Source organism: Alligator mississippiensis, chromosome 14, assembly GCF_030867095.1.
Source record: "Alligator mississippiensis isolate rAllMis1 chromosome 14, rAllMis1, whole genome shotgun sequence".
Classification (NCBI taxonomy): domain Eukaryota; kingdom Metazoa; phylum Chordata; order Crocodylia; family Alligatoridae; genus Alligator; species Alligator mississippiensis.
The window spans coordinates 10698316-10718970 of NC_081837.1; the positions used below are offsets into that span (position 1 = coordinate 10698316).

The window sequence follows — 20655 nt, forward strand, 5'->3', positions numbered from 1 at the left end:
AGTTCTGCTCCTGAGAGAGGGACTTCACCTCCTGTTGGGAAGAGCAAGCGCAACCCGAATGCCCAAACACCGACCAAGCAGTCAGCCACAGTCGCATCCTTAGTGCGAGCCACAACCTTGCACCAACAGGCTGAACGATTATAGGAATGCAAACCCTGCAGTCCTACTTACCTGACGCTACTGACTCCCCATTACTAAGCAGACTAGTAATGTTAGCATCTGCTTTCATTGCAGATGCAACCAGGGCTACCAGGTGCAATCACTGCAGCCTCTTTGGTAGTAGCAGCACAGCAATAGATAGACCCTTGCTTTCCCCACATGATGGAGGCCATGGAGCATTCAGACACCACCAGCCCCTGGGGGTGGGGGGTAGACCACTGGGGAGGCGCACGGGTCTAATGTCACATTTCTTGACTTTCCCTGCCGATAATAGCAGTGCTCCTGATCTAGCATGTCCTGCCCTGGGCTTTCTGATTGTGCTGCATGGAGGGCAGAAGGGGCTGGGGGGGAAGAGCCCCTAGAATAGTTTCCCTAGAAAACCTCTGGCCAATATGGGTGCCTACACACGAGCAGGGAGGTTGCTCCGACGCGCTGGAATCCCAGTGCATCAAAGCAAACTCGAGTAATTGTCTGCTCCATTGCCATGCTCCAGCAGGCTCCTGCATCTCATGTATCTTATTGAATAAGCTTTAGTTCAAGGGCCCCTGCTGCCATTTTAAAGCATGGGGATGCTGCCGTACTTTAATTAGAGCGGCCATCAGAGGGCGGTGATTCTCAGACACAGTACCACAACACCCTGGGATGCCACCCAGGGGGGCCATAAGAAGCAAACCAGGTGGAGTGCAGGCTCTGGCTTGGCTTTGCCTGGGCCATTACGCTTCCCCCCAACATGCTCTGCTCAGCCCCTCTGCAAAGAGGTAAGCACGCTAATACATAAATTAGTTCTTGAAATCGGGTGCCAGTCAATTTCCAGAAATTATGGAGGGTGCCTCGAGTCCAAAAAAGGTTGATAACCACCGATTTAAATAGTTTTAGTTAGGTAAAGCCAACGGTACCGAGTGGATGGGACGGCAGGTAGGGGCGACACTCGCATTGGAGCTTGACCCTTCTACAGAGCTGAGAGTGCAGATAGGCAGGGGCACTGCCCTCCCTTGCTTCTCCATATCTTATGGACAGAGGGGAAGGTCTTTCACAGCACCAGGCTGAGGCCCTTTTTATACTCCCCCACCTCTGGCAGCAGACAGTGGCTGCCTTCACCAGAGCACTGGCGTCCATGTGTACCCAGGCGAGGCCGCTGGCTCCATGCAGCAGCTGTATTGCAAGTGTGCCTTGAGAAGGCACCCAATGCCAAAGGGGTGGCACAGCTGGCTGGCTCATGGCAGCAGCATTTCCCCACTCCAGAGATGGCGTAACTGCTGCCTGGAGGAGGGGGGCCTGTTGCTGGGGACACACATCCATCCCCCCCAGCAGTCTGCCGGCAACACTTGCTAATGCTAACTAGGCCAAATTCCCTGCCCTTTTGCGTTGTGAGTGCCTCTGTGAAAAAAATAGGAGCCAAATGGCAACCTGTTAGACTGGGGGAAGTCATACCCTGCACCTCTGCCACGCACCAACACAAGAGCACTCTGCTTTCACCAGGGAGAAAGGAGGCACAAATACTAGACAGCCCCTTAGCACTGATGTGAGGGCAGGTGTGTATTCAATGCATTCTGCAAACATCCACACATGCATCCCCCCAACAGGCAGCTATGTATTACCTTTCGGTTACAGAGCTTGAGTTGTTGCCAGGAGAAACACTATTCCCATGCCTATCAGTCATGGGGGGGAGGGCACAAAATTGCTGGATTTTTAATTCAGGACGTCACAAAAAGAGAGCGCAAATTTCCTTGCTTTCAGCACGGTGAGCTCGGTATTTGTCACTAGAACCGGGGGTGGGGGGAGCGCAGGCTTTGCATTGCGCTGGAAGAGAGCGAGCCGGTAGCAGTTGTGCTTGGCAGCTATTTTTAGTAGGGCAGCACAGGAGTACCATTATCCCTGAAGAACCAGTCCAGCGAAAAGCAAGTGACCCCAACAGGCAGGCTTTTTCGGTGATTCATTGGAGGCTAGAGGAGCAGCTTTTGCTCTTCCTCGCCTGCTGCTCCCTGTTCGATAACATGGTTGGCATCAGATTTTACAGGTCAGAAGAGAAAGAAATGATTCTAATTAGAATTTTATAGATCAATGCCTCCACAGTTATTTATATGCAAAGGCATTTTTGTAAAAGGTGGCCAGATTTAGGAAGCTCTTCTTGTTTTCTCACATTCGCTTTGAAGCTTAATGATTTTTTTTTCTCTGCGTCCAAAAGTGAAGGAGGTGGTGGTCAGGGAAGAGGACTTTAGATAACGTGGAAAACGGCAAGGAAGCGATAAGCTTACTCCTTTGTTTGCCAGTTAAAACTTATCTAATTGCTTTCTGGGGTGGGGAGGGGAGGGGTCTGTTTTTTGCTCCTATGGTTTGTGAAATTGTTGGATAAGAAATCTAATTACTTACTGTCAGCACGTTTTAATAGAAGCAGCAGACACAAGTGCTGATTTATTTCCCACCATGACCAAGTTAAGCTACAGCAATATTTTGATTTGTTTGTATAGGGCAGGTAGGCACGTCTTGAGGGATTAGGGGAGGGAATGAATGTAGGTTGGGTATAAACGGCGAGTGACCTTTTTCTAGTACTTATTGTTTACGGAAGTCAGGTCATGGCTTTGAGCAAGAGAGACTGGAAATTTAAACCTACACAGAAGCAGACTATGAATTAAATGAAGGGCACCTAAGAGCAAGGATGGATCCAGAAGAGAAGACTGTTGTAAAGAGACATGTAGGTCTTGGTGTGCTCCCGTGTAGTCATATAGTTTCAGCTCGGGCTCTCCCGGCCCAGTCAAAACCAACTTGGAGTAACTGAAACATAAAAACACCCAGTGCAGAATGAAGAATGAAGGTCTCTTTCCTCCCACCGCACACGTCACAAATAAGAAATAGGAAGACTACTGCACCCCACTGCAAAATACAGTAGACAGCTCAGGATGATGACTGAGCTTTGTTAGGAGCTGACGTGTGTTGTACTACAGTTGTTCATCACAGGGTGCATTTACACATTCATTAATGTGCCGTAGTTACTGCACGTTTAATTTAGTACTTCCTAAATGATGCACTAACAATGTGCATTTACTGCACAGTAGCACCGGCGCATGTGTTTTTTGTGATGTTAACTGCACAGTAGCCTAATAACATGGCGCAGTAGTGTAGTAATTAGCAAGGTTTTTGACCGGCATGCTATTGTGCCGTGTTATTAGGCTACTGCCCAGTAAGTGTCTTGCGCAGACATGCCCCTAGGAGTCTTTTCTGTGCCATGTATGGCTCTGGAAGTCCATAGGCAACACGCAAGTTCTGGGTGAGGCGACATAGGAGCATATTTGTTACATTCTTTTAATTATTTCTATACTGTTTGCACTATGACATGAAATGAGCCAGAATGCCAAGAATATGCACAAGGAGCTTTCATGCCTTTTCTTTTAAGCTTAGATGAACAATATCCTGCAACCAAGACGTCCCCACATGTAGTCTCCCGCAGCATCAAGGTCTGTTACCGCTCACCCGGACTAACTCAGTCTCCTGTTCCCACAGTTCGACATGCAGAGGATAACGCTGGAAGAGCTCAAACACATCCTGTATCATGCATTTCGGGATCATTTAACAATGAAGGACATTGAAAACATCATCATCAATGAAGAGGAGAGTCTAAACGAAAACTCTGGCAACTGCCAAACAGAGTTTGAAGGTAGTGAGAGCTTTTCGTGCTTCTTGTATACAATTCTCTTTCCCTCCCTTGTGAAGCTGCAGCTGGATCCTGGATCCTGTTGCAAGGTTTCATTCGGGCCATACCCCAGTGATATCAAAGGGCTGTCTAGGACAGAGTAAAAATTCACATGGGCATAGCTATAAATTGGGAGAACCTGAATTCTGAGCCTTTAATCTACTAGTCCATAGGACTTTAGGGCTACTACCAGAACCTGCTGTCCCACTACTTTCTCTGCAAGCGTGAGCTTGTGTGCTCAGTTTTTCCAGGCGCAAGCAAATTTGGGGGTTTTCATCCTTGGCTGGGAACAGGTTCTGTCCCTGGAAGGGTCATGAAAAATCAATTCCTGGGCACTAAGCATGCACCCGCTATGCTGGTCAGAGATGTGACGAGAATCAAAGGTGTTCACTATCTTGAACCAGCTTTAATACCACCCAGGAAAAGCAGAACAGACTAACAATAGCTACTTTGAGATTCTCTCCTGAAAGTCTCTTTGATATCAAATTAATAATATTTTCCATTTCTAAAGAAAACAAGATTGCTCTTAGGAAGCTCAGTAGGAGGTCAAAAGACGGAAGGCGGTTTTCTCAAGTGTAGCTAGTTCTCCGTGACAGCTTTCACTGCGATTTTACAATTCGTGATATCAAACTACAACAAAAATGCCTGGGAACTCCCCAGGGAGACAGGAATTGCCTTAGCCGGCACATACCCTTGCAAAAGGCTGGTTTTTAATCCATTTACCAATCATGGATTATTACAATCAATTCGAACTGAGCATTGCCCCACTGGATCTCCCCGACACAGACTGATGGCTATCGATTGTGCTGAGCTCACCTTCCACTCTAAACCTGAGGTTGTGCTTACTTCCCTAAAAACCAGGGAACGGCGCCACTTAAATGTCATTTAATGTAACCTGCTTACCACAGAATAAAGTCTGCCTCCACAGTCACCACCGGAGCACTGGTTTAGAGGAAGAGTTTCGGGGCGTTTGTATACGATGTAATTTTCTCCCATTGCATCAACAGGAGCATTAAGTTGGTCGAGGCTCGGGATCCAGATAAAACAAAGGGATTGCTAAAATTGTAAACAGCTGGAGGTTTGAAGAAGGTTCACTTTTTTGGAGTTTGTTCAGATTCGCCTGTTTTGTATCATTGTTTGTTGATAAACAGGCAGACAAAGTATCCAGCATGTCGAATCTCCATTGAATAATACAATGCTGAGATGGAATAATGCAGCGGATACCCTAAATACCCTAAATTTAAATGCAGTCAGGCAGGGACATCCTTCAAACAAAACAAAGTCACTTCTTTGTTCTGTTGTAAAGTTGCATAAATTGGAGGAGCCAATAGTAACATCCCAGTTGGGCTCTAAGGGGAAATTAGCCATGCTACAGTTAGACCAGTGAACTGCAAGAGGTTCAGCCTTCACTCCAACATCAGTGACCTACTGCAGCGGCTGGGATTTTCTAAAATTGGGCTGAAAACATCACACAGTCCATCTCTTTAGTGTTGCTATTCCCTGCTCCTGAACTTGGGGCGCTGGCCCTGATGCTGCTGCCCAGGATTCAGAAGCAAACAGGCTCATGACACACACGCTGAACAAAAGGGTTTTAGTTTGAGTTCTAGAAGTCGGGGCGGGGGGGGGGAGGGAGATTCAGGTGTGTTGCAGGTCCAGCAACCTTCTTTTTCAAAGTAAAAATCAGGTGAAAAGAAGTGTTTCTATATTATAGCACTGTGCTACACAGCTATTAATACTGCAACTGAGCTCTGCCAAAGGAAGGAGCCATGTGCAGGCGAACATTTCACAAGCATCAGGGCACCAAGAGCAGTAGGATGTTCCCAAGTAGACTAGCAGCAGCGGGGGAGATGTCTCAAGAGTGCCTTTAATTCGTGCATAGACGTGCAGTACAGGGAACACAGCACGCCATGGAATTATTAAGTCTCATTAATCACTCCCTGGGAAAAGTAGGTGGTTTCGCCCCTGGAAATATTTAACCTGGGTTTAACACAAACCGATTCTCTTCATATGCAAGGTGTCTCTCCCCCTGTACCAGGACCCTTAAAAGCCACCACCTCCCGTCTGCCCCCAGGGTAGATGCAATTACAGTATATAGCTATTTAAAAGATGCAGATATGCTGTAGCTTGTTCCCACTAAAAAAGGGGAATAAGTTATACCGGTAAAACAACATCTACACCAGGGGTGGGCAAAATATGGCCTGAAAAAATGGCAGCAGGGGCACTTTAACTAAAGCTTATCAAATGATTTAGTTAAAGTGCCCCTGCTGTCATTTTTCTGAGTGGGGACACTGATGCACGCGACGCTAAAATCTGTTGGAGTGCAGTTAATTGAGTCTGCTCTGACACGCTGTAATTACAGTGTGTTGAAACAGCCTTGCTGCATGTCTATAGGCACCCAGAGATCCTGGGGGTGTTTCAGATTTCTCTCTACCAGAGCAATTAGTGTGCATGTGCTTTCCCCTTCTTGCTTTGACCTGCAGTTCCACATTAACCAACAAAGGACAGGAAGAGAACTGAGCTCTCCGTACAAATCCCCACACCTAGTCCAATCACAGAAAAAATATAAATTGCTGTTTCTTCTGCTTCTTGTCACTATTCTTTCAATTATGATCAGGAGAATAGCGACAAGGAAGCATATATGCATTTATGGCAAGAAAAACAAGAGCAAAGGAAAGCAGGCTGAGGTCTTGTTATGCTAATGTCATTTGCCCAGCAGTTCCCAAAATCGAAATGCTCATGACATTATACTAACACGCGTCAAACTAGAATGCTGATAAGCTTACAGCTGACTGCACAGCACACACCTCAAGCATTTCATCCGCAGTTGACATATGAATTGATAGGTTATCCAAGAGTAGCTGCAGCTTTCTTCCCACCAAATGCTACAGGTCTCTACTCCTGTATCGGCTGCAAAAACAAGGATGCGACCCCCGTTCCCCTGGAGGAAAATAACCCTATCCCCAGACAGAGGACAGAGCATCAGTCACGGCACATAGGAGTTATGACAAGGTTTCCTGTAAATACATTGCGATACTTTATTTGCAGCCATCTGCCAAAATTGTACTTTTCGTGGAAACCACAACGTTGGGCACGCCCCATGAAAAAGTGTGGGGTCTGCGCTTTTGGCGGGCTCCCTGAAAAAGCCCCCAACCAACTCGCCAAAAATAAAATGCTGGTTTCCTCTAGGGAGCCAACAGTCCTTGTGGCTTCTGCAGCCCAATTGCACAGCCCGCCGGTGGGTGGAAGTGCGGCTGCTGGCACCCACACCCCGCATTGATGGATTGGCTGTGAAGGCTGTCCATCATACAGGCCCACCGGGGCCCCTTGGCCAGAGGCATGGGTGGGGCTGCTATGCTTCGCCTGTGAAAATGGCTGCCTGCCTAGGCATTGGCATTGGCCCATGAAGTCGGTCGCCTCAACTTCAGTAGAACCATTTATTTCATCTAGCCAAACACTGACCTCACCCCACGGTATCTGTCAATGAGTAAGGGCTTGCCAGTCATACTGCAAGATATTCTGACATACCGCTAGATCCACCAGCTCAGATATGGTGTCTTTGGGATAGCCCAGCAGAGAATCTGCAGTCTTTGCATCCTCCTTAGAGGCTCAGCAGAGACCTTCAAGCCACACCTTGCCCAGCATCTGATATACAAGCGCACGTTTCCCTTACCATTCACCATTATTACAGGCCCACATATCATTGTTAGGATGTTGCTACATGCCTGTAGTTGCCACATAGCCTGCTGAGTTTCTTTTGATGAGCCTATTGGGACTAACCCTTTGCATCTACTTAGCTCCCACAGGAGAAAGACGCTTGCTGAGTGAACGCCAAGGCCTATTCTCACCTGGCAGACCACTCCTCTCTGCTTCAGGAAGATTGTCACATCAAAGCAGGATACTCTTGTTATGCGTAGCCTCGCTTCCCAGGATTTCCTGTAGGCAGGTTCGCCTTATGAGCTGACATACTTTAATAAGCAGGCTAGGCTGTTACTAGCCACTCACTCATTCCAGAGGGACTAATGACTACACGCAGAAGAAAGCTCACAGCTGACTGCTAGCCTGTACCATGTTCAATAAACATCATGGTTATAAACTAAAGAGAAAATAGTAAAGCATCTAGGGCACGGGTAGGCAACCCCTGGCACGGCTGCCAGTGTGGCACTCAAAAGACATTTGGCACATGTGCCTCTGGGTGGATTACAGGGAAGGGGCTGGGGCTACAACAAGGATCAGGCTTCATGGCTCCCCCAACATCTTACAAGTTGAAATTGTGGGTGCTTTTGGCTTTCTGCCTAAAAAAACGTTACCGGCCCCTGATCTAGGGGCTGGAAGTCATATAAGCCATACAGGAGGAACATGCAGCATTATGCTTAAAGGATTCCATTTATTTGGAAAACCGAAGAACCAAGCGCAATTAAGAAAGACCAAAATATCACCATACCGGTAGAGAACAGGGACAAGTTGCACACACACGAGTTTGCTGTATGATGACAGCTTTCCTTAAATGCTGACACACCAGCTTGATGCTGTACCCCCTCAGGAGCAAACCCATAGTGATCAGTGGGGGAGCTTCTTATGAAGCATGCATAGGTCTGCTTCCATCCTTCTTTCCCTTCTCCCCTCCCCACTATTCAGCACTCAGTGCAGAATGCACCTAACAGGAATAAATTTAGGACCACAATGTAATCACCAGGGAGTTGTTATTTAGACAAGGAAATAGAGGATTGATTTTAAACTCCATTAGGGCATACACAGCGACAAGCCAAGTTTAAGTTCTTGTTATTTAGGTATAAAAACACAAAACTCCACTAAACTTAAGCATTTCCGAGACAGATGAATACCAAACCTGTATAAGAAATCCACTAATTACCTACTGCGTTAGAACATGCACGTTCCTCGTTTTCCGCTTCTGTCTAGCATGGGAGACGTTCAAGTATCCAACTCCTGAGGTATGCCATTTCTTCTTTGCAACCTCAGCTCAAACATCGCTTCATCACATTGGTGGGAAGCATGAAATGTAGAGGGGACCAGGACACAGAATGTTATGTCCTGGAGTCAACTCATGCGTTTGTCAGGCAAACTGCAGTGATGGGCACACTATAAACATCAAGATACAAAGGAGACCACACAGGGCTGCATCAGACTGCTTCTGGCTTTACACCGAGTTGGATTAGACCAGCACAGGGGCAGGCAAAGTCTGGATTCATCCTGTGGTGGACTCTATTTCCCAGCAGCCCATGTCGCTGCAGCCAGTTTCCATGGAGACCCCAGGAGTGGTGGTGCCATGACAGTGCAGGGCCAGGGTTTCCATGGAGACTGGCCCCAGCCATGCTGGCAGCGTGCGCAGCGGGGCAGGGGGCTGCATTCTTGCGGCGGTGACAGCGGGGTCCGGAGTTGGGGCAGAGCTATGATCCGCTGCCCGCACGCCTTGGGCAGGGGCATGCAGGCAGCAGACGGTAGCTCTGCCCCCCCACTGGACCACCCTGTCACCAATGCAAGATCCCAGCTCTGGCCCCGGAGCAGCTCCTTGCCCAGCTTGCACCTTTCCAGCACTGCTGGGACCAGTCTCCGTGGAAATCCCGGACCGATGCTGCCACTACTGGGGTCTCCATGGAAACCTGCTGCAGCGAAGCGGGCAGGGGCTGCTGGCAAGATCTGCCATGTTGCCCACCCCTGGACGAGCGGGTCCCCTATGTTTACAACTGATGCAGCCTGTGCGGAGATAATAGTTGTGCAGCAACTGCAACACCCAAGGTCTACCCATAATTAAAGTTTCGTTGCACCCCTTTCCCCTTCCTTCCATAATTGTATGAATGTTATAGCAACAACGAATTACACAGACCTTGTTGTATCTAACACCTTCTACTCTAAACGGCAGCTTCTAAATAACGGAGCACCAGGTGACCAAATGAACTAGAGATCTGGATTTACTTTCACCATCACGCTCTGATAGCAGATATTTATTCTGTTTTGTTTCATTCTTCTTTTCTATGTTTCCAAAGGAGAGAGAGTGAGCAGTGTTGTCATAGAAATATGATGCTAGATATAGAGAAATATCCTCCAACTCCAAAAAAAAACTCCCTCTGCAGTCACTGGCAAGTAGCCTCTTGTCTAGAAGTAGTGTTAAGTCATTTAAGCTTTACATTTAACCTTTTGCATTTTGTTTTTCATTGGAAGGAGCTTTCAGGAGCAGGGAAATACTGAGAACTGAAGGCCTTTTCTTTAGGATTTCGGAAAGGCCACTACATCAAACAAGATGGGGACCAGGGGGGCAAACAGGATGTACAGTATTTATTCTTTTCAATAAAGAGAGGCTAGGATAGGAAAGCAGCACAAGGAACAGGCTAGTAAATTTTCTTTCTAAGAGCATTACTACAATTGTGATTTGTTTTTTAAAAACATACTACTTTTCTCACCTAAGAAGAGGGCAAAAGAAAGTCATATCAGTCAAAATGCTGAGATGCCATAAGAAGGGGCTGAGATAGTAAAGCGGAAGAGCTGATGTTCAGAGTTACAAATCAGAAACTTCCTTACCTACCCCTAACAAAACGTGGGGTGAGAAGGGAAACAAGACTTCAATGTTGGCATCAGGAATTTCTTGAATATTAACGGATAGCTTCCTTTTGCCTGACTGCACGTCTAGATTTCAGGTGGGACCAGAGCCAGACAGAGTTGCCCGTTCCCAGCCCCAGAATCAGAAGTGCAGAGCAGTTTCCACCAGTCAGACTTCCAGCCATTACTGCCAGCTGGAGGAGTCAGCTCACAGAAAGGGCATCCTGGCTGTCCATGGATTGGAGGGGTGCAGATCTACTACAAAAACATTTGTAAAACCCTTTGCCATTGCTATGGCTGTTGTGGGACAAGGATAATCATTGCTAACAATAAGTTAGTGTTTTCTATCAGAGATCAGCTACACATTTCCCTTGCACATACCAAAATAAGAGGATTACTGGCTGCCTAGCAAATCTTGATACAAGAGAATGCACAAGTCCTCTGCTGCAGGAAATGACACTGAGTTTCTATGCAGTTTCCATCAGAGGCTTTCAAACCACTTTCGTCCTTACTAGGGCCCTGCCACACCACATTATTCTAGCATGCCTTCGACGGACGGAGGGAAGCAGACAAAGTAGTAAATCGTCGTCTGCAAGGCCACAAGGCAAGGCAGCAGTAGAATAAAAAGAAAACACAGAAATCAAAACTTTTTCCCCGTAATAATGCATTTTACTTACTAGAAAAGAGTCCTGGCACTTTTAGAGGATCTTGAAGGCTTCCCAATTATTCTGTTAATATGCATTTTAAATATGTCTCTTTTTCTTTGTCCACTGAAAACTCTGCAGGGAGTTCAGTGAAGCAATTAGGTGCTATACTTAACCATGGGAATTGGTCACACAGTGCATTTAAAGTGTGATGTGTGATTAGACTGAACCTAGAATATGGTGTTCGGTTCAGAGCACCTCATTACTGACCAGATGCGGGGAAGGAATTCAGAGGCTCTAATGATTTGAAAAGGTGGACCAATGTGTTTCATAATGAAATATTAAGAGAACTAACTAGGTGTGGTTCATGTAAACCACTTGAATCACTGGCTACAATTATTTGGAGGGTTTAAATACCAAGAGGATGGGGAGAGAGAAAAAAAAGTGCTTTACAAGGTGCAAGAGGTTTTTCAAGTAGGAGAAGTGGACTGAAGTTAATTACAATTTTGATCTAATATGTGCAACAATATAGTTTATATTTTAGTAGCTTCCAGTGGGAAGTGAGGGATTAAAAAAAGCACCACAAGAAAAGTGACTTGAAGGAAAAGCAAAATCTGGAGTGGCTAGTGTTGGACTATACTATCTAATAGGTAGACAGCATCTGTTAAGGGATTGAAAGCTCGAAAGGAAGTGAACCGTAGGCCAGGGTCCTGGCAGGATACAGAGCTTGACCAGTCCGTATGCAAAATGAGACCTTTCATTTGCTGTTTGCACACTCAGTACACTGTGCCACCATGGGCCAAGCCCCAGCCATTAAAGACATGCTGTTAAGTATTTAAGTTACCAGTGTGGAACCTCTGAGAAAGAAACGCATGTCGATAATAAAAAAAGACAAAAGCACATTTGGCGCTATTGGGGGTGAAGGATTCCTGGAGAAGCAAGTCAGAAGTTTAACCATTCTAGATAATGGAAGAAGTTGACACTGGGGGAAAAATTCACGTTGCATTGAAGCCAAGGTGTTTCCCTAAGGCTGAGGACACAGTTAAATGCTTATAAGTTGCAATGGAAACTTGCAAAAGACATCCTTGTACAAGCATCTCACCTTAACCACTGCTTTTTCTCTTCCTGCTCTAGTGCACTCTCAGAAACAGAACAGACAGACCTGCGTACGGAAGAGCCTTATATGCGCCTTCGCCATGGCCTTTATTATAAGCGTCATGCTGATTGCAGCCAATCAGATCCTCCGAAGCGGCATGGAGTAGCCACTCACCATAACACTGTGAACCAAACTAACCATGCATGCGCATGCCAACGGGTGAACTTTTTCCTCAATCAACTCTGAAAAGGGAAAGAAAGAGGCGAGCAGGAAGATAAAGAAACATTGGACAAGGAACCCGAGGCCAGCAGTGTGATACGTCTTGTGAATCAACCACATCCTCTTGGCAGGAACATAAAAGGGCTGTCTTAATGCTTTAATGGTTTTGTTTCCTAATGCAATAAAAATACAGGAGTCCTGAATTATTGCTTCACAACGGCAGAGGTAACTTGGCGAAGGACGCACTTTCATCCAGAGTTACATATATTACAATTCGGAAGAGGCATGGCCTCCACAATCTTCGTGCGGCTGTCTAACCTCGGGGCCAGCAGACTATATTCAAGTAGCTTTCCAGCGGTCCCACATCCCCAGGAGCTTGACCATAGAATAACTCCAAGCAAATACAAGTTGTTTTCTTTCACATATTTTTGACTTCACTTTGCTTTCCCTTATGACCATGCCTTGAAGAGTACGGCATTAGAGGGGAGCCCAAAAGCTCTTGTACAGTATTTTCAGATGACAAAAGCATCACGCAGCTTTTATATTTTTGTTTCTGAAACCGCCTTTGACGCAAGACTAGGGGAGAGGGAAACACTGGTCCATTTACAATGTTTTTCTGTTTCAAATCAGGACTTTAAAAACCCCCCTGCTTTAGCACGTGGGCATTTTGAAAAGCTGTGCACAGTCTTCCTACTGCATCTGCAACCAGCAGCATCAAATTAAAGACTGTATTTGGCTCCATCTGTGCCTCAGATGTCACTGGCTTGCATCAGCCATCTCTTTGCCCTTGCTCTAAATTGGTCTTGTGCAACGTTATCCATCACTAAAAAACTTTCTGCTCTTGTTTCTCTCTCGCTTTTTTGAGCCCTGGTTCTGTTTGCAATCCTTTGTTATGGGGCTGCGGCGTCTGGGGTCCCCCTCCCAGGTGACTTTTGTAACAGTGGCAACCCACTTCTTTGCCTCCTTAGTGTTTGCGTTCTTGATCACTTGGCTGCCTTGTCTCTTATCAAGGGCAGTTTTAACCCTCCTCCCATACGCTCAAGGGATAGTAAGCTGAAAAGCAGAACGCAAACCAGAAGTGGAAGAGCTCAAACTCGAAAATACTGCCATATGTTACAGAGCGTGTCAGACATTCAGATCCCCCGAATTACTCATTTTTCCTAGAAGAGATTTTAATGAACGGCACAAACAAGATCAGGGAGTTATGCAGACCAAAGGTACAACATGTACCAAGGAGCGTGTGACAACCACGCACGCTTGATGCCAGGATCACGTTTGGAATGGTATCTTTTGAAGCGGGGCCCGATTCTCACATGTGGCCTTGAATGATCCCTGCATCATCCGGGTGTGATTCACGGGAAAGGGAATCATTTGCACTGCTGTCTTCAAAGGGGCAGTCTGGGTCTAACCCTGATAGACGGCACACGGTGCATTCCTTTGGACGGCGGAGAGTTGGGGCCTAAGGCTGCAGTAGCTAAGTGCTGCTAGGTGCATTGGCTCCTGTGATCTTAATGAGTATTGAGATCGTTAACGTGTAAAGTGTGGAGGACGGTTTCTTGTCTCAGGGGTACAACATCCCCCCACCCCCATTCCCCCCCCAAAAAAGAGGCTGGAAAGCAGCATTGTAAAAGCAAGTCCATCAAGCCTGCTACCCAGCCTGGCAGAATTTCTCCATACGCCTTGTCCATCTCTTTTCTGTCCCCACCCCTTATAGCCGAGCCAGCAGCTCAAACCCTAATCCATGCTGAACACTCACCGTGCATCTATCTTGGGATACCAGTCTGGTCTGTAATGTTTAACGGGTATTTTTAAATTGCTCGATTTGAAAGTGATCACCACGGGCTATTTCTGCTCTTTATTCGGTTTCTCTCTCTCCCCCCGCACCTCTCAGCAGCCAGTCATTCTCCAGATCAAGGCGTTCACTATCCCTCACGATTCTGTTCATTTTTCCTTAAGCCTACATCCACGATTTCTATTGCTCTTTCTTCCTTGTTTCGGAACGACCCAGCCCTCTCTTTCAACACAGCTATGCTGATTTTTTTGTGCGCGCGCGCCTGGTATAGCATCACTGCTCCCTCTCCCAGTTTCTCCTTCCCCGCACGCACACATGCCATTTCTGTTCTGCTGTGACTAATGTGGGGTCAACCGTGGACCATTCTCTGAGAACTGTTACATGTCCCAGAAGAATGAGCGATTTGCTTGTGCTGTAGGACAGGATCAGACTTCAGAAACAAAGCAAAAGCTTAGGAGAGGTTTGAGCACACAATTCTCATTGCTAAGGAACAGAAATTCATTTAAAACTGTGGTCTGCGTTGAACTCCATAGATAACAAGCATTGCGGTCTTTACACCTTAAAATGTAGATGACAGTTGCATGTCTCAGGGGCATGGTAAAGGAGGCCTCATCAGAACGAAGTACAATCACTGGGTGATGTTTATCAGTGTTTTGTAGATATTTCATGGATGTTTATCACTTACAGTATTTGTGGTTGCAGGAGTGATGGACAATATTGGTGCCTTTTGAATGTTAGAAGTCAGGATTTGCCAGGGTACTTACTGAGGCTGGACACAGGTGCAGCCTGATCCAATCCCAATTCATACAGAGACAGATTTGACCACGGATGCCAAATCCCAAGGCTCTGCCAGAGTAAGCCTGGTCCCAGATACATCGCCGATCAACACTGGTTGATCCTCGACTAGATGCTCTTGATGAAGTGGGGAAGAAGTAGTCACAAGTCAACATCATTTTGCATTTCCAATTCATTTCAGTCATTCCTAGTCTCCGTTATCAGCTCTAGGGGCTCAACAGGAGTTTTGTGTTTCTTTTAGTTTGTGTGTGAAGAGCTGCGATTTAATATTGTTCTGCGTAAGTATTACATTGCTGCTACTAGAATTTATTAGGCTACGTATAAAGGACTTAAATATGTAATGCCATGATTATCAGTTATATGGCTTTGGATTTCCTCACTATTCTGCCCAACGGTACTTAGAAATAAGAAGGTTAGATTTTTACTGTGGCCAGATGCACATTTTCAAAGGTTTGTTCTTCTCAGATTCTCAAGTGAAGCTCCCCAGACACCGTGATTTTAGGAACAAAGACAGACCAAAGTCCTAGAGTCATTCCAAACAATGAACCCTCACCGCAACGATGGGAGCCTGGTAAACCCCCGGCTAGGATAAATCTGGCCCTCAAAAATATGAGCGTGCATTCTGCATATTATAAGTCTGCAGCATGCATAGCAACATTGGATGGGAGAATCTGAGGAGACATCTATGCAACACTCTCAACAAGCATAGCATTGCATGACTCAGTGCAGAAAGTTTGGGACCAGGTTATCTTAAACCAGTAGTTACAGCTGCAGATAGCAAGTTTGGGTCTATTTTTCACTCTAGAAGCATAAGCTTCAACAGTGTATGATGGATGCACAGTGGTAGACCGCATTTCTTTGTGCTCCTCAATTTCTCCTGCTGATTAATGCAGGTAATAATTCCAGCTAGTCAAAGCAATCTATTACTAAGCCAAACCTTTATGACTAAGCTTTTTCCAATTTCCAGACCAATTTCTACAAAACTTGATAGATGCAGTTCATTTTCAGAATGTCTCTAGATCTGGCTACTCCTTTTGTAAAACCAAACTACAATTAATACTGCGCAGCAATTAATCAACCATTGATGTCGACGGCCATTGTTGAGAGTGTTGACTGAAAACCCCCCCAAACCCCTCCTTATTAAGTTTAGTGGTATAGGATTGGGGTAAATTTCTATGGGTATGTTTATTTGAGCAGTGCTGGGATCTTAACAGAAGTCTCCTGCTTCATACACCCCCCCATTGCTAGCCAAAAAATGGGTCTCGAGGAGGTTTAAAAAGGACTCGGTCACTAGTGATTGATTCCACTGGCCAGAGCAGCAGTGCACAACAGTATAACAGTTTAGTATAACACTTTGGTTCGTCGTGCCAAAATCCCTTTCCTTATAAACATACTTTTTTACATCCCGTTTAGCCAACAGAATAAAGCGATGTTCGGAGATATGGGACCTGTCTCTCTTCCAAGCAGTGCAGAGCTACGAAGCCATTTGACTTGCTTCTTTTTGGAAAAAAAATCTGTTTACAGGCTATTCAGTTTTTATATAAATAACAACACGTTTGCTTTTACGGACGGTAAATAAAGTAGTGCCGTAACATTCGGATTGTAACCCAACAGGGGGGAGCTTGGGGAAAGGAAGGAAGCAGGATGAATCAAACGCTTTTTGGAAAGCAGAAAACCTATTTAAGTGCTAATTAACTTATTAACAACACTAGGACTGGAAGCAGCAAGTTAGAGCTGTCAGAGAAAGCGCTAAAACTTGTGCATTTGCCAGTTGCACGGGAATTGAAGTGGCTGCTCCACGCTGCAATTCGCTGTGAAAAGGATATCGCTATGGCAACCCTCGCTATACACGACATGTGTGCCAGTGCCGGTGAAACACGCTGGGTTTTTTTCCTTTGAAAAGAACACGCAGTCCAGACTGATTGGAGCTGGTCAGACAGTAACCGAGCCACTAACTGCATGAATTTGGGCTGCCTTATGCAACCACGGCCGCATTTGGTCAGTGCACCTGGGGCCACAACCTTTGGTTCGTCTAAAAAGGTGCGAATTAAAAGAAAGAAAGAAAAAGACCTAGTTAAATTTGAGAACAACTGTCTGTGGTTACTCTTATTTCAGTTTCAAGTGTCATTTTACTTTCAATTTAGCTCCAGTTGACTGGGGAACGGGTTAATCTACACCTACGGATGCTCCTCAGACCGAAAAATTACAATTGTCTGTACAGATCTGCATCCCTGAGTCTTAAGACAAAGCAAGCGTGGTGGTAGATGGGGCGGTGTCTGCCTGATCACATAATGCTACTGCTTCCTGTTTGAATCATAGAAAATTAGGGTGGGACGGGACCACAGGAAGTCATCTAGTCCGACCCCCTGCTCAAAGCAGGACCATCCCCAGCTCAACAAAGCCCTGGGATGATGTAGTTGGGCATTAAAAACCTCCAAGGATGGAGATTTCGCCACTTCTCTAGGTGAAGGTTCAGCTTTTTAAGGAGGAGAATACAGAATAAGAAAGAAGGGGCTTCCTGATTAACTGAAAAGGTATACAAAGGGATTCCTTTGTATTTCTGCAAAGACTGACTTTGTCTTGAGCCTTCATGAATGCTGAAGTGTACGACGCTCCTGAATAGCAGCAGACAGATGTTAAGTGTCTCGTTGTCTGACCAGCTCTCTAGAAATCTGGCAAACTAACACCTTATCTGGTAGGGATGGTTCTCGGTTAGCTGGAGCGGAGGCAAGTTACCCTTTTGGTTTTTTGGGGGTTTTTTTTGGCTGGTTCTGATTTTTGTTCTGGCAGGGGATTTATGACTTTAAGGCAAACCCTGATTTTCGGATGATGCTAAGTCTTTCTTCCCCTATTTCAGCTGGAGTCACAGGCCCTCAGCATCTCTGAAAAAAAGCTTTAAAGGCTTCCCTGGTATTATTCACAGTACAGCAACGTCAAATGGTGAAAAAAACCCAAAAGACAACACCCACCACACATTATTTAACATCCTACTCCAAAAGCCTGGGAGTGAATCTCAAACCAGCATGGGCACGGTACGATGGTGAATCAATAAAGCTGCACTGGGTATAAAATAAGCAAAGCAGGATAGAAAACGGCAGGATGTACGACCAGTTGAACTGGTTGCTGAAGACTGTAGGGTCACACAGGCCACCCAGGAAAACTGCCAAGGGCACCAGAACTGACCTTCACGTAGCTACCGCCTGAGCCACGGCAAGAGGAGGGCCATCAAAAAACCCAACTAGAGCCAATGTTTGTGCTGATTTAACATGAAAGGGTGCCTATACATGTGCTCCGGAGCCACACTAATTGAAATGCCTACAGCGTCTCATGTTTTCAGTGTCTCGCATTTCAAAATGGTGGCGGGGCACTTCAACTAAAGCTTATTCGACACTGAACACACAAGACGCCGCAGCAGTCTGATCAGAAGGCTCCCGCAGACCCGATCGATTGAGTCTGCTCTGATGCCTTCCAATCAGACCGCGCTGGAGCACGTGTAAAAGTGCCCAAAATTTCAAAATGTGACCGAACAGCACAACTGGAGAGACCTCTCTCCTAAAGCCCCCATCCTGCCAGCTACGCACGCTTAACTCCAGCACCATAATGAGCCCTACTGATTTCAGAATTAAGCGTTCACAGGTTTGAAGGTTCGAGTCTCTTCATTTTAAATCATAAACAAGAGGTTATAGTACCGTAGCGTTCTGGGTAGGACCAGAAACAGATTTCCTGCCACCCTTTTCTAGAGGTGCCAAATGATGCCAGCTTTATTCAGTGACTCCTGTTCTCTCGCATCCTGTCACCTGATGTAAACTTACAGCTCTGATTCTCCTCTCAGATACCCACCCCTGTGCGATCAGGAGTAACTCTACTAAACTCAATGGATGTAAGCAAAGTGAGATCAGAATCAGACCTGCTGACACTTAGTCCACTGTAATATCTGAATAATGGATGCCTTGTGGCTCAGCCATATGAGATCTATCATTAAGAGTTTAATTTGTCTCTCTCGCCATCACTGTTGAATCCATCACTATTTCCTCTCCATTTCTTATTCACTCTTAAAAACTGATAGCTAACTGAAGACATGGTGGGGTTTTTTAAAAAATTAAAAACCACACACACACACACAGAGTCAGCAGCACTATGGTAAAAAGAAAACCCTTTGTACAAAAATGCTGTAAATACTAATATAAATTAACTTGGCATGCAACTTAAATTCTATGTTATTACAAGTTATCTGCGTGTATAAAGAAGTGTATAAAGGAAAACAGAATGCCATATGTACCGGCTGTTTCCTCTAACCAAACACCACTGTAAATATATAATCTGTATAAAAAGATTTTAATTTTACCATTATTTATGCAATAGAAATAAAGGTTTTTTTCTTTTGATGAGGAATGAAATTTCTTTTTTCCCCCCCTTAGTTAGAAGCAGTCATTGATATTCATGCCTAAGCAGGAGAGAAAACTAGATTTGCATAAACTATTAGGACCGAAACCCTTTCCTTTCCTGAGGAATATGCAGTGGTTTGGGGAAGTTTATGCTTTGAAAGTAGATTTACGTGTTTTAAAGCTTGTGATTGCATAAAAAGAGGTCTTGGCTGAACAAATGCATCGACTGTTCAAGGTTAGGGACCAAGATTTGAAAGTGCAACCCAAAAAGTTACAGAGAACTTAGTACGCCAGCTCCCACCTCTTTCTCTGGCACCGGCAGAAGGCAAATCCACCACCGTTATGCTCTGCTGAAATACTTCACTGTATGCGAATGCATCATCGCACCAACAAACCTGTCTGCTGCATCCCGGTACTTGCCTGAAGACACATAGCATGATGTGACGCCTATAGTAAATCAATGGAAAGACTACCACTGAAGTAGCAGGCCTGGGGTTGACCATTACTACATGGGAACGTCTACTTGCTACAATAGAGAACTGAGACTAGGCCAACTCCCAATGCTGCCGTTATGTATGGTCCAGCACTGAAAGCTACTGTGTATAGATGTTCACTTACACTCACCATGTACAGCATGACTCCATCACATGTCCATTTGGGCATAGAGTAGCTTGGAAAAAAGGAGTCTTGGGGTGTGAACAAGTCATCATTTCTTCTTCCGCTTTACAGATGACAGTTTCATCTACCTGCCAGCTCACACCTTCAATAAACTGGGATGGAGGATATTATTGAAGCACTGAAGATTATCCCCAAACCTACTTAGAAAGCTATTCAATTACACCTTTGCCATAAAGAGGTCAGGAGGGCCTGGAAATAGAATATTAAAACTTAATTTTGTCATAAAAACTTACTTGCTCACATCAAGAGCCTGTTAACTTTTAGTATCACAAATGAAATTGGGTGCGAGTGCACATACTTGTCCATCTCATCCTCTTTGCAGTTAGAATTGATTCAGAAAGTCCTTCGCTGTCATTGATGCTCAGTGAACAGAAGTGTCATGCATGACTTGTCAGGGCGGGAGTTTGGCGGTGTGTTCCTGGAAACTTCATTGATAAACTATTGATTGGTAGCAGAAGCAATTTTACATTTTTAAAATGACTGCATCTGAATCAAGTGCTAGGGACATTACCCAGCAAAGCAAATGTGCATTCTCATACCTCCTGGAGTATTAGCTCAGGTTTAGCATTTATTAGTTTAAATCAATCACTTTGACTTAGAAATAAAAACAATGGGGATTGTGCCTTTTGATAGCATTCTATGCACTC

The 20655-nt window shown here is 45.4% G+C and overlaps 1 protein-coding gene across 3 annotated transcripts in view; it reads left to right on the plus strand.

Moving 5' to 3' along the window:
- The window catches only part of CALN1 (calneuron 1), a 182150-nt gene extending 162820 nt beyond the window's left edge, over window positions 1-19330 (plus strand). The window contains exons 5-7 of one of the 3 annotated variants that reach the window (XR_009456740.1): window positions 3658-3811; window positions 12178-17479; window positions 17514-19330. Coding sequence is in view for 2 of the 3 variants with exons in the window: in XM_059717730.1 (XP_059573713.1) it covers window positions 3658-3811; window positions 7642-7808 (321 nt within the window). In the remaining variant the exon portion in view is untranslated. Of the gene's footprint in view, window positions 1-3657; window positions 3812-7641; window positions 9151-12177 lie in introns of those variants that run through there. The other 2 variants (XM_059717730.1, XM_059717731.1) reach the window with 2 other exon arrangements.
- Window positions 19331-20655: the final 1325 nt, after the last annotated feature.